Below are 11,576 nucleotides of genomic sequence, written 5' to 3'. Positions count from 1 at the left end.
ATTCCCTTCTTTTACTGTCCATCGATCCAATTACAATCAATTAATAAGGTAATTTGATCTTGTGATTTAGTTCTTCTTTTGACTTAGGTTGATGAGTGAGTGAATAGACTGAGTTAATACCTTTTTTGGCCTTTTGGCTAACATCAATAGCAAATGCATGTTGCTGGGTTCGGATTGGGAACAAATTTTCTACTGTTTTTCTTTTGTTGTCTTAAGGGACAAACTTTTATTGAAATTTTTGGTAAATCTGTGATGTATATGGTTGTTATGAAAGGGGACGAGTGAGTACTAAATACTTCATGGATAAAATGATCGGTCTTTCCAAAGAAAGTAAATTTTAGACTTATACTGATTTTCATGATATACATGACTTCAAAGTAACAAATCTGGGGTTGAATTTGTGCTGACAGCCTAGAAACTAAGGTAGTTAACCGGTGGTATTTTACTTCTACTAAATCTTTTACTCATGTTATAGGTTGTGTTTGCTCTGTGTTTGGAAATTCTTGTGAGTTTAAAACTTCATTTTAGGAATGGATTTATGCATGACATGGTTTGTAAGGATTAAGTGGATTATAGAAACTAGAATACAATGGTTGTTGTTTATAGAAGTTGACATTCCACATTGGTGGGCTTGTTGCATTGTATAAATGTGAGGAAAGATTTTTCTTTTTTCCCTTGATCTAACTTTAAAGGTTTACAGAGCTCATAGAGACCAACAGAGGTGATATTGTTTGCTAACTTTTTTATGTTGTTCCCTATTTTAGAAGTCGAGGGATGGATGGTTGGACTTTCTTAGAGGTGTGCTGCTAAGTATAACAAGGCTTAGTGAGATTCAGTGGGCAGCATTTATTCTAGTATGTGTTGTGTTGTTGATGTGTGTTGTGTATGTGTTGTGTTGTTGATGCATAGAGTCATATTCTAAATTTTTTTTTCTTTGGTTACTAGGTTTTGTAAGAATCCATTGGAGCAGTGAGGTCATATTTGCGACAATTCATTAATGTATAGACCTTTTTGTAGGTTTGGTAGCAAAATTTTGGTTCAAATGTACTTATTTAAATAGTTTGTTCATACCAAAATGTATATATTCATTGCTTCATTGTACAAACACTTTACCAACAATTGTACAGATATTAGAAAGCGTATGTTAAAGTATATATATTAAAGCGTTCACCGTTTCTTTCCATATGAGTGTGTTATTGTATAGTACTTTGTGATTATATTGGTCTGTGTAATGGCAGGGTGGCATGAAAAACAAAGATTCAATAAAGAATAGGGCAAGAAAAACAGAGACTGAAAATACAATTATGAAATTTGAATCTAAAAAAAACTGTCATCGAAAACGTTTTCTTGATAGTTAATTAAAGTCATGGTAGGTGAAATGATGACAGTTAATAAGTGTCAGAAATGATAAATAATGACATTTGATATATGTCAAACAAGATTAATAATGACAATTATTCGCTGTCATAAAATATAAACAATGACAGTTATTATATGTCATAAATATAAGTAATGACAGTTATTATTTATCATCAAATCTAAATAATGATAGTTATAATTTCACATAAAATAATATATTTGTGACATTTATTCTCTATCATGAAAAACATATTTCGTGATAGTTTTGTAGAACTGTCATAAAATACTTTCCATGACTGTCGCATCAATGACTGCAAATAACTGTCACGAAATCTTTCTATGACAAAATTTAACTGTCATCGTAGGTCCTTTTTCTACTAGTGATGGGAAATAAAATTTGGAGATAAAATTATGGAGAGAGAAATGAAAGAAAATTTGGGGATAAAATTTTGAGAGAAAATGAGGAAATTATTATTTAGAAATAGTTATTCTTGACATTTAAATAATGTCAAGTAAATAAAACTACACTTGTCAAGTATTTGAAAAAAAAAATTATTACCTGCTAAAGTAATCCAAAAAAATGGAAAAATTATGCATTTTTTCCTCTTTTTTGTTATTCTTTTTTTGTTTTTTACTTTACTTGTGGTTTTTATTAGAAATGTAAAAGTATTATTTCTAAATTGCAAGCATCAAGTAATGTTGATTTTGTAATAGTGATGGAAAAAGTGGGTGACAAGTTTGTAAATCTCCAAACTGAAATTGCAACCTTCTACATAATTTTCCTTTTTTAAAAGTAGGGCCTTTTCAAAAATATAACAAAGCGACAAAATATTTACGTTGCATAGAACAATTCTGAAAACAAAAAAAGCTCGCAGGATCACAATGGAAAATACAAAAAATGTCACATTAACCACGCCATAAACAACGCGCATAATATATTTTGGTACATGATCGTTTGAATTTGGTCACTTAGATTTATTTTTTCAATTCTATCGTTAAATTTGGTTACATGATCATTTAGATTTGGTTATATGATCGTTTAGATTTATTTTTTCAATTCTACCCCTATAATCGATTTTTTTCATGATTCTTTATACACGATCATTTAGATTTGGCTATTTTATGTATATGATCGTTTAGATTTAATTACTCAAATCTAAACGACGTAAAAAAAGAAGAGGGAAGGAAGAAAGACGATTACTTAATCATATATTTAATTTAAGGGAAACTATTTTTAAATGTAACAAAACACCAAACTATTTACCGCCCGTGTAACAAAGCCCATAAAGTTGGCCATTTTTTAAATATTCCAGATTTGCTCTTTCATCTTTCTTTCTTCCTCGCGATTCGTCTTCCTCCTCTATTTCGTCTTTTTCGTTCTTCCCCTGCGATTTCATCTTTCTTCGTTCCTCTTTTTCTTTTCTACGATTTCTTTCCATCATCTTTCTTATATTTCAATTCTTTATTTACGTCGTTTAATCTTTCCATCGTTTTTCTTCTTTTCCTCTTCTTTTTTTCGCTTTGATTTCTTTCCATCGACTTTTTACTTTTCCTATTATTTTTTCGATGCGATTTTTTTCCATCGTCTTTCTTCTTTTCTTTTTTTACACGTTTACATTTGGGTAACCAAATCTAAATGACTTTATATAAGACTGTGTACAAAAAAAATAGCAAAATCTAATGTGTATAAGACTGTGTAAAAAAATAGCAAAATATAAAAGATCGTGTATAAAGATTCTTGGAAAAAAATCATTTAGATTGGAGTAGCCAAATGTAAACGATCATGTAAAAAAAGAAAAGTAAACGATTGTGTAAAAAAAATAAAAGATTGTGTATAAAGAATCTTGAAAAAAAATCATTTAGATTGGAGTAGACAATGTAAACGATCGTTTAAAAAAAGTAAACGATTGTGTGTATAAAAAATCTTGAAAAAAAAAAGTAAACGATCATGTAAAAAAAGTAAACGATCGTGTAAAGAAATCTAAACGATTGTGTAAAGAAATCTAAAACGATCGTGTAGCAAAAGAATTTAAAAAATCGTGTACCAAATTTAAAAAAAAATCATTTAGATTTGGATCCCTAAATATAGAAGATCATGTAACAAAATTAAATGATAGAATTGAATAGATAAATTGTAGCTATATCTAAACGATTGCGTATAAATTGTAGTCATATCTAAACGATCGCGTATATATTGAACCATATTTAAACGATCGCCTTATAGTCATATCTAAACGATCACGTATAAATTACTGTCATATCTAAATGATTGGTGTATATATTGAACGATATCTAAACGATCGCATATATATTGAACCATATCTAAAAGATCGTGTATAAATCGCAAATTTATTAGCGTGCATTATTGACGGCGTGGTGACGGGGCATTTTTGGTATTTTACACAATGGGTCTCTGAGCTTTTTCCGTTTTTTGAATTGTTTTATAGAATGTAAATATTTTGCCACTTTTTTATACTTTTGAAAAGACCCCTTAATTTAATTATAAGTTACCTTAAATTTGGGGTGTAGTTGTTCCTGATGACAATGTACATGCCTTGGAGCACCTATTCTCTTCTCATATGGTTTAATAATTATTTGTAGCTAATTTTAATTTGTATAATCTATTTGCTTATGTCCCATAGTTTCTATACTCATATTGTCATAAAATCTTCACTAAATTAAAGTCACAATAATTCTCACCATTTAAGTCTTACCAAACTTATTTCATTCATTCATGGTTGACATAAATTTGGGAGAGAAAAAAAAAGTAAAGAAAGAAAAAAAAGACAGCTAAATTCATCCCTAGCTCCTTGTATAAATAGTGCCCTTGTTCCTTCCGAAAACAGAGCTCTCATTTGCAAATTTATTTTTGAATAATGACAACAATGTCTAAAGCCACTTCTCTTGTGTTCAAAGTAGAAAGATGTGAACCAGAACTAATTGTTCCAACAAAACCAACACCCCATGAATGGAAACAACTTTCTGATATTGATGACCAACAAAGCTTTAGAATTCAAGTTCCATTGATTCATTTTTACCCACAAAATCCAAATATGGAAGGGAGAGATCCAGTGAAAGTGATAAAAGAGGCAGTTTCAAAGACATTGGTTTTTTACTATCCTTTTGCAGGCAGAGTTAGAGAAAGGTTTGGTAAGAAGCTATTTGTGGAATGCACAGGTGAAGGAGTCTTGTTCATTGAGGCAAATGCAGATGTTAGTCTACAACAGTTTCAAGATTCTTCTTCTCTTCAGCCTCCATTTCCATGCATGGATCAACTTCTTTATGATGTTCCAGATTCTGATGGGATTCTTGATTCTCCATTGTTGCTCATTCAGGTATATATGCTTTTCATTTATTCATCATTTATTTCATAGGATTATTTTGAAGTACTGAAGAAGATGATTGTGGGGTGGGCTATAAAGATGCAACCTATTATTTGATAAGAATATGGGTTTGTAGATTCATCGTGTCTTCGGAATGAAGGTACCCTTTAAATTAATATGGAAGTAAAAACTAATTATATTTGGTTATTTTAACTGTTCGTTCAGGTAACGAGACTCAAATGTGGTGGTTTTATCTTCGCTGTTCGTTTTAATCATACAATCACCGATGGCATTGGTATGGCTCAATTCCTAAAGGCCATAGCTGAGATGGCTCGTGGAGCTCTTGCACCATCCGTTCTTCCGGTATGGAAAAGAGCTCTTTTAAATTCAAGGGACCCTCCGAGAGTCACTTGCCTTCATCATGAATATGATGAAGTTAACGACGTAAACGACACTACAATTACCCTCGACAATATGGTTCAACACTCATTCTTCTTTGGGCTGACCGAGATATCTATCATTCGCAAAACTTTACCCACACACTTCCACAATTACCCCTCAGCCGAGCTACTCATGATATTCATTTGGCGCCTTCGTACCATAGCCCTTCAACTTAGCCCAGAAGAGGAAGTGCGTTTGCTTTGCCTTGTCAATTTACGCACCAAGTTTAACTATTTACCATTAGGGTATTATGGGAATGCATTTGCTTTCCCTGCAGCAGTCACTACTGCAGCTAAGCTTTCCCAGAATTCTTTAGGTTATGCTATTGAATTAGTTGAGAATAGTAAGGCTAAGGTGACAGAGGAGTACGTCAAGTCTATGGTGGATTTTATGACGGTCAAAGGACGACCCCATTTTACTGTGGTTGGGTCATTCCTTATGGCAGATTTGACTGAAGCTGGATTTGAGGATGTAGACTTTGGATGGGAAAAGGCCATATTTGCCGGACCCGCTATCGGAAAAGTTGGACTTGTGCCTGGTTTGATAAGCTTTTGTATACCTTCTAAGACGAGACATGGGGAAAAAGGAATTGTGGTGCCTCTTTGCTTGCCAGCTCCAGCCATGGAAAGGTTGGCAGAAGAACTTGATGCCTTGTTGAAGATATAAGATCCTTTCGAAATTGAAAACACTACAAGCTATCGTTGTTTTTAAATGGTTTGCTACACTTATCTTTATGCATTATTGTAATAGTAAAAATGAAATGAAAATAGAAAATAATTTTTTTTATAAAAAAATTTGTAGCGTAATAACTTGTGATTGAATATTTGGATACATTCCAAAAAGTTTAGTCATAGTATGGGAATGTGCCAAGTATACTTTTTTTTTTTTTTGGCAAATAAGGCATTTATACTTACTTTATAATCACATAAATGTCGTTTTTAATAGCTTTCCTGATTTCAATTATTGTTACTTTTTTTATCCAAACATTAAAAATATAATGGTGTATATGAATTATATAGTGGTATTATTGTTTTAAGCTAAGTTGATCAAATTATTTGTATCGCAAACTAATGATGACAATACAAGTTTTTTCTTTGGAGTTTTTTCAATAAAAAGATATCAATTGAAAGTTAATTCATGTATATGCGATGATGTTATATAAAATATTAAAGATTTTATCCTGGATATATTGATGTTTGTTATATTATAAAACATGTCATAGCATTTTATGACTATTTTTTACGGTCCTGAATTGATGACACAAAAAGAAATCATTTTGGACAAAAAATTCTCAGGAATTTTTTCCTGCAAAAAACGCGTGAAATGAGCTTATGACTCATTGTTCACTCTTCCATGGAAGTCCATTTTTGTTGTTAAAACATTTTGAATTCCAAAAGTTGATTAGTAGTTTTATAATTTTAAACCTTATTGTGATTAATTGAGGTGTTTGACTAGACAACTTTAGCATAATCAAAGATATCTAATTTAATTGGAGCATTTTAATTATCAACTAGTAAACAACGGTGCGATGCACATGAAAATTGTAAAAAAATTATAGTTTTAACTTAACTTAATTTATAAGTAAAATCAGAATCTCGACATTTTCATTATATCATATCGTGTGAATATATTGTAACGCCCAACAATTTCGGTTTTCTTTTGTTGTTTTGACCATTAATATTAATACTAAGTGTGGTTAATATTATTCTTATTAAACTAAAGTTGTTTTTCTTTTTATATTAATTATTGAAGTTAGGGGTAAATTAGTCAATTAATGGAGTGGCAAATTAATTAATTGCCTTGGAAAGTGTCAAGGGTGGAGAGAGAAAAAGGGGGCTATTAAATTCTTTTATTATTTTTGGAAATTCTTTTAAAAGAGGCATTGGGAGACGTGAGACTCCTCATCTCCCCAAAGAAGAAAAAAAAAAAGGAAGGAGAAAACCCTAACCGCCGCCACTCTCCGCGCCGCCGCCGCCGCACGCCGCCAGCTTCAAGCAAGCGCCGAGCCGATCCACCGCGCGTCTGCAAGCCGAGTGGAAGCCGAACCATCCTCCGCGCGTCTGCAGCCGAATCCGCAGCCGCCAGCCGAGCCGGAACTCGCCGCGCCGCTTCGACCTAAGGAGGACAGCCGACGCCGCGCCGCTCCGATCAGGAGGATAGCCGAGCCGCGTCGCGTCGCTTCGATCAAGCCGATCCGTGCAGCCGAAGGGAGCCGCTTCGATTCGCGCACAGCCGTCTCCCGTAGCCGCCACTCGAAGCCGATCCGCCGCGCGTGCCTCCAGCCGACGAACGAACCCGGAGCCGCTCCACGTCCGCGCGCCCGAAGCCGAAACTGAAGCCGCGCCGCGTCCAGCCCTCTCCGCGTGTGAGCCGCGTCCGCGTGGGAAGCCGCGCCGCGCGTTTCCGCGTAGCCGAGCCGCATCCCCTCCCTGTTGCAAGCCGAGCCGCCCGCGTAGCTTCCTGTACCGAGCCGAGCCGCGCCTGCCCAAGCCGAGCCGCCAAGACTAAATTGGCTCCACCCACCTAAATTTTGGTAAATTAATTAATTATTGTGGCATTTCCCAGTAAGACTCCATGCTTCGGGCATTAATTAAATTAATTTGGGACTAAAATTAAGTTATTTTCCTTAAGAGACGTCTTGGACCAAGTAATTGCTGCAGCGCGGGAATTCTTCAGCAGGGGGCTCGAGCACTGCAACCTCTCTAGGGTAAGTTATTTCAAATGAGTCTTGAACCGATAGTCGTTGGCGACCTAATTACGAATTTTGGCATATTAAACAGTTAGGACTTCGTCGCTTGGAAAGCGTACTGCCTCGCGGTTAGGACTCGACAAGTAGATCTCCAGGTAAGAGATTCTACTACTAGCTTCATGTTTAGAAGTATGAGACTATGTATGCCCCGACTTTTCATGTTAAGGATTAGACAGTACGTTGCTTGAGATAAACGGTAGTATGATGCAAATGACGATATAGTTATACTATAGCCTGATATGTGTGGCAAGAGCTGTTATGGCTATACGACGAATGTCGGGACGGAGAGTGTAGAGATGATTTATGTGACATGTTATATGCTGATGCCATGTGTATGTATACTGCAATTAGGGTACCTGTTAGCTTAATCTGTTAGAGTCGTACCTGCATGGGTGTCCTTCGGGATCACCACCTATTGAGGACTGTGTGGTCCGATGGGACACCAGTCTAGCATGGATATAGATATGACTCGAGTGACTTGACGGGGTCCTCGCATCCCGACTGTCCTAGGTGTCCCCCGGGGCACCGAAGACCAGAGTTACGTTCCTACGGGAGCGCATGATTGCACGTGTTCGGGAACGTGCCAGAGATTGGGTACCAGTTATCAGGACTCTAACAGGAAGCTAACAGGCACCTAGTGGGACTAGTAGTGGGTCCCTTACTGAGTATTTTTATACTCATTCTCTTCACTTTATGTTTTCAGGTAAAGGACGAGGCAAGGGCAATGGCAAGCTGGCGAGCGACCCGAAGTGAGACCGTGAAGGGCCATAGGGACTACCGCTTCCGCTTATTCTTATTTCAGATTTTCGCATTTGAGTTTAAGTACTTTTCATTACGTACCATCTTTTATGTAGATAGGGCCCGAGTAGGACTTCAGAACGCTCTTACATTTTTTTTTGCATGACTACCTTGTTTAAATTTTTATAAATGAAATTTCTTAAACCGTATGCGTTTTAATAATTTCTATGACTTAAACCACTTGTTCTATATTTAGTAATGACTTCGATTCAGTATAAGGAGTTGGGTCGTTACAGTTGGTATCAGAGCACAGTGTTTTAGGTTCTGTAGACTGACCTACGATGTAAGTCATTTTTTTTGTTTTGGTTTTACTTCACCCTATGGCTATACGGTCCTTCGGCACTCGCCAGGTATGTCTAAAGCCTTGCTAATGTTAAGATTACAATTTTGCCTGAATAGTCTAAGACCTAGATATAGGGTGTTAAGTTCTTGTGGTGAAAAGTTTGTTGGTGAATTTTAGGGAGAATGCCGCCACGTAGGGGTGCACGCCGAGGAGGTGGTAGGGGAGGCAGAGGAGCCGGTCGTGGCCAGCCGGAGGCGCCACCTGTTGCACCGGCAGTCGACCCAAACGCACCGGTCACCCAGGCGGATCTCGCCGCGATGGAGCAGCGTTATCAGGACATGCTGCAAGCTGCTTTGGCGCCCTTCCTTGCCGCCCAGCAGAACCAGGCCGCCCCTGTTCAGGCCCAGGCCGTCGCTCCTCCAGCCCCCGAGGAAGCTCAACCAGTACCAGTCCAACTGTCGGCCGAGGCGAAACACTTACGGGATTTCAGGAAGTATAATCCTAAGACCTTTGACGGATCCATGGACAACCCCACAAAGGCCCAAATGTGGTTGACGTCCATAGAGACTATTTTCCGGTACATGAAGTGCCCAGAAGACCAGAAGGTGCAGTGTGCAGTCTTCTTCTTGGAGGACAGGGGCACCGCCTGGTGGGAGACCGCTGAGAGAATGCTGGGGGGCGATGTCAGCAAAATAACCTGGGAGCAGTTCAAGGAGAACTTCTATGCTAAGTTCTTCTCTGCCAATGTGAAGCACGCCAAGCTGCAAGAGTTCCTAAACTTGGAGCAAGGTGACATGACGGTGGAGCAGTACGACGCCGAGTTCGATATGCTGTCCCGCTTTGCTCCCGATATGGTAAGGGATGAGGCTGCCAGGACGGAGAAATTCGTTAGAGGACTCAGGCTAGACCTTCAGGGCATTGTCAGAGCCCTCCGCCCAGCCACGCATGCTGATGCACTACGTATAGCACTGGATTTGAGCCTGCCTGAGAGAGCCGATTCGTCCAAGGCTGCCGGCAGAGGGTCAGCCTTGGGACAGAAGAGAAAGGTTGAGACGCAGCCTGACGTAGCACCGCAGCGAACACTGAGGTCAGGAGGTGTCTTCCAGAGACACCGACGGGAGCTTGCAGCAGCCGGGAAGACCCTGAGAGAGCTACCTGCTTGTACTACCTGTGGAAGAGTTCACGGAGGTCGTTGCTTGGCTGGAAGTGGAGTCTGCTTCAGGTGCAGACAGCCGGGGCACACTGCTGATGTGTGTCCTCGGAAACCCTTTGAGACGACACCGCCCCAGCCTTCTGCGGCCCAGCAGGGGAGAGTTTTCGCCACTACCCGGCAGGAGGCCGAGCGAGCTGGCACAGTGGTGACAGGTACGCTCCCAATTTTGGGGCATTATGCTTTTGTGCTATTTGACTCTGGGTCATCCCACTCGTTTATATCCTCCGTTTTCGTTCAGCATGTGGGTTTGGAGGTAGAACCTTTGGGTAGTGTTTTGTCGGTTTCTACTCCATCTGGGGAGGTCCTGTTGTCCAAAGAACAAATAAAGGCATGTCGGGTAGAGATAGCGAATCGTATGTTAGATGTGACCTTGCTAGTGTTAGACATGCAGGATTTTGATGTGATACTAGGCATGGATTGGCTGTCAGCCAACCATGCAAATATAGACTGTTTTGGCAAGGAAGTTGTCTTTAACCCTCCCTCCGGGGCTAGTTTCAAATTCAGGGGGGCAGGCATGGTATGTATACCAAGGTCATCTCAGCCATGAAGGCTAGTAAACTACTCAGCCAGGGTACTTGGGGCATCTTGGCAAGCGTAGTGGATATTAGAGAGCCAGAAGTTTCCCTATCTTCTGAACCAGTGGTGAGGGAGTACCCCGACGTTTTCCCAGACGAACTCCCAGGACTTCCGCCTCCCAGAGAGGTAGACTTCGCCATCGAGTTAGAGCCGGACACTGCTCCTATCTCGAGGGCCCCTTACAGAATGGCTCCAGCCGAGCTAAAGGAGTTGAAGGTCCAGTTACAGGAGTTGCTGGACAAAGGCTTCATCCGGCCCAGTGTGTCGCCTTGGGGAGCCCCAGTATTGTTCGTGAAGAAGAAGGATGGGTCGATGCGCCTCTGTATTGACTACCGAGAGCTGAACAAGGTGACAGTAAAAAACCGCTACCCCTTGCCCAGGATTGATGACCTGTTCGATTAGTTGCAGGGAGCCACTGTCTTTTCCAAGATCGACCTGCGATCAGGCTATCACCAGTTGAGGATTAGGGACGGTGACATTCCCAAGACGGCCTTTCGATCGAGGTACGGACATTATGAATTCGTTGTGATGTCTTTCGGCTTGACTAACGCTCCTGCAGCATTCATGGATTTGATGAACAGGGTGTTTAAGGACTTTTTAGACTCGTTCGTCATAGTCTTCATTGACGACATCCTCATTTACTCAAAAACTGAGGCGGAGCACGAGGAGCACTTACACCAGGTTTTGGAGACACTTCGAGCCAACAAGTTGTATGCCAAGTTCTCCAAGTGTGAATTCTGGTTAAGGAAGGTGACGTTTCTTGGCCACGTGGTTTCCAGTGAGGGAGTTTCAGTAGATCCCGCAAAGATTGAAGCGGTGACCAACTGGACTCGA

General features: G+C 39.4%; 1 protein-coding gene across 1 annotated transcript; it reads left to right on the top strand.

Annotated features, from left to right (window-relative positions):
• The first annotated feature begins 4,101 nt into the window (after positions 1–4,101).
• On the top strand, positions 4,102–6,184 carry LOC103501106 (benzyl alcohol O-benzoyltransferase-like). The gene is made up of 2 exons (XM_008464598.3): positions 4,102–4,694; positions 4,908–6,184. Exons 1-2 carry the CDS (start codon positions 4,236–4,238, stop codon positions 5,787–5,789), a joined length of 1,341 nt encoding a protein of 446 aa, XP_008462820.1. The 5' UTR covers positions 4,102–4,235; the 3' UTR covers positions 5,790–6,184.
• Positions 6,185–11,576: the final 5,392 nt, after the last annotated feature.

The sequence above is a fragment of the Cucumis melo genome, chromosome 11, assembly GCF_025177605.1.
Source record: "Cucumis melo cultivar AY chromosome 11, USDA_Cmelo_AY_1.0, whole genome shotgun sequence".
Lineage (NCBI taxonomy): Eukaryota > Viridiplantae > Streptophyta > Magnoliopsida > Cucurbitales > Cucurbitaceae > Cucumis > Cucumis melo.
The sequence above is the reverse complement of the archived record's forward strand: the minus strand, read 5'-3'. Positions and strand labels throughout refer to the sequence as shown.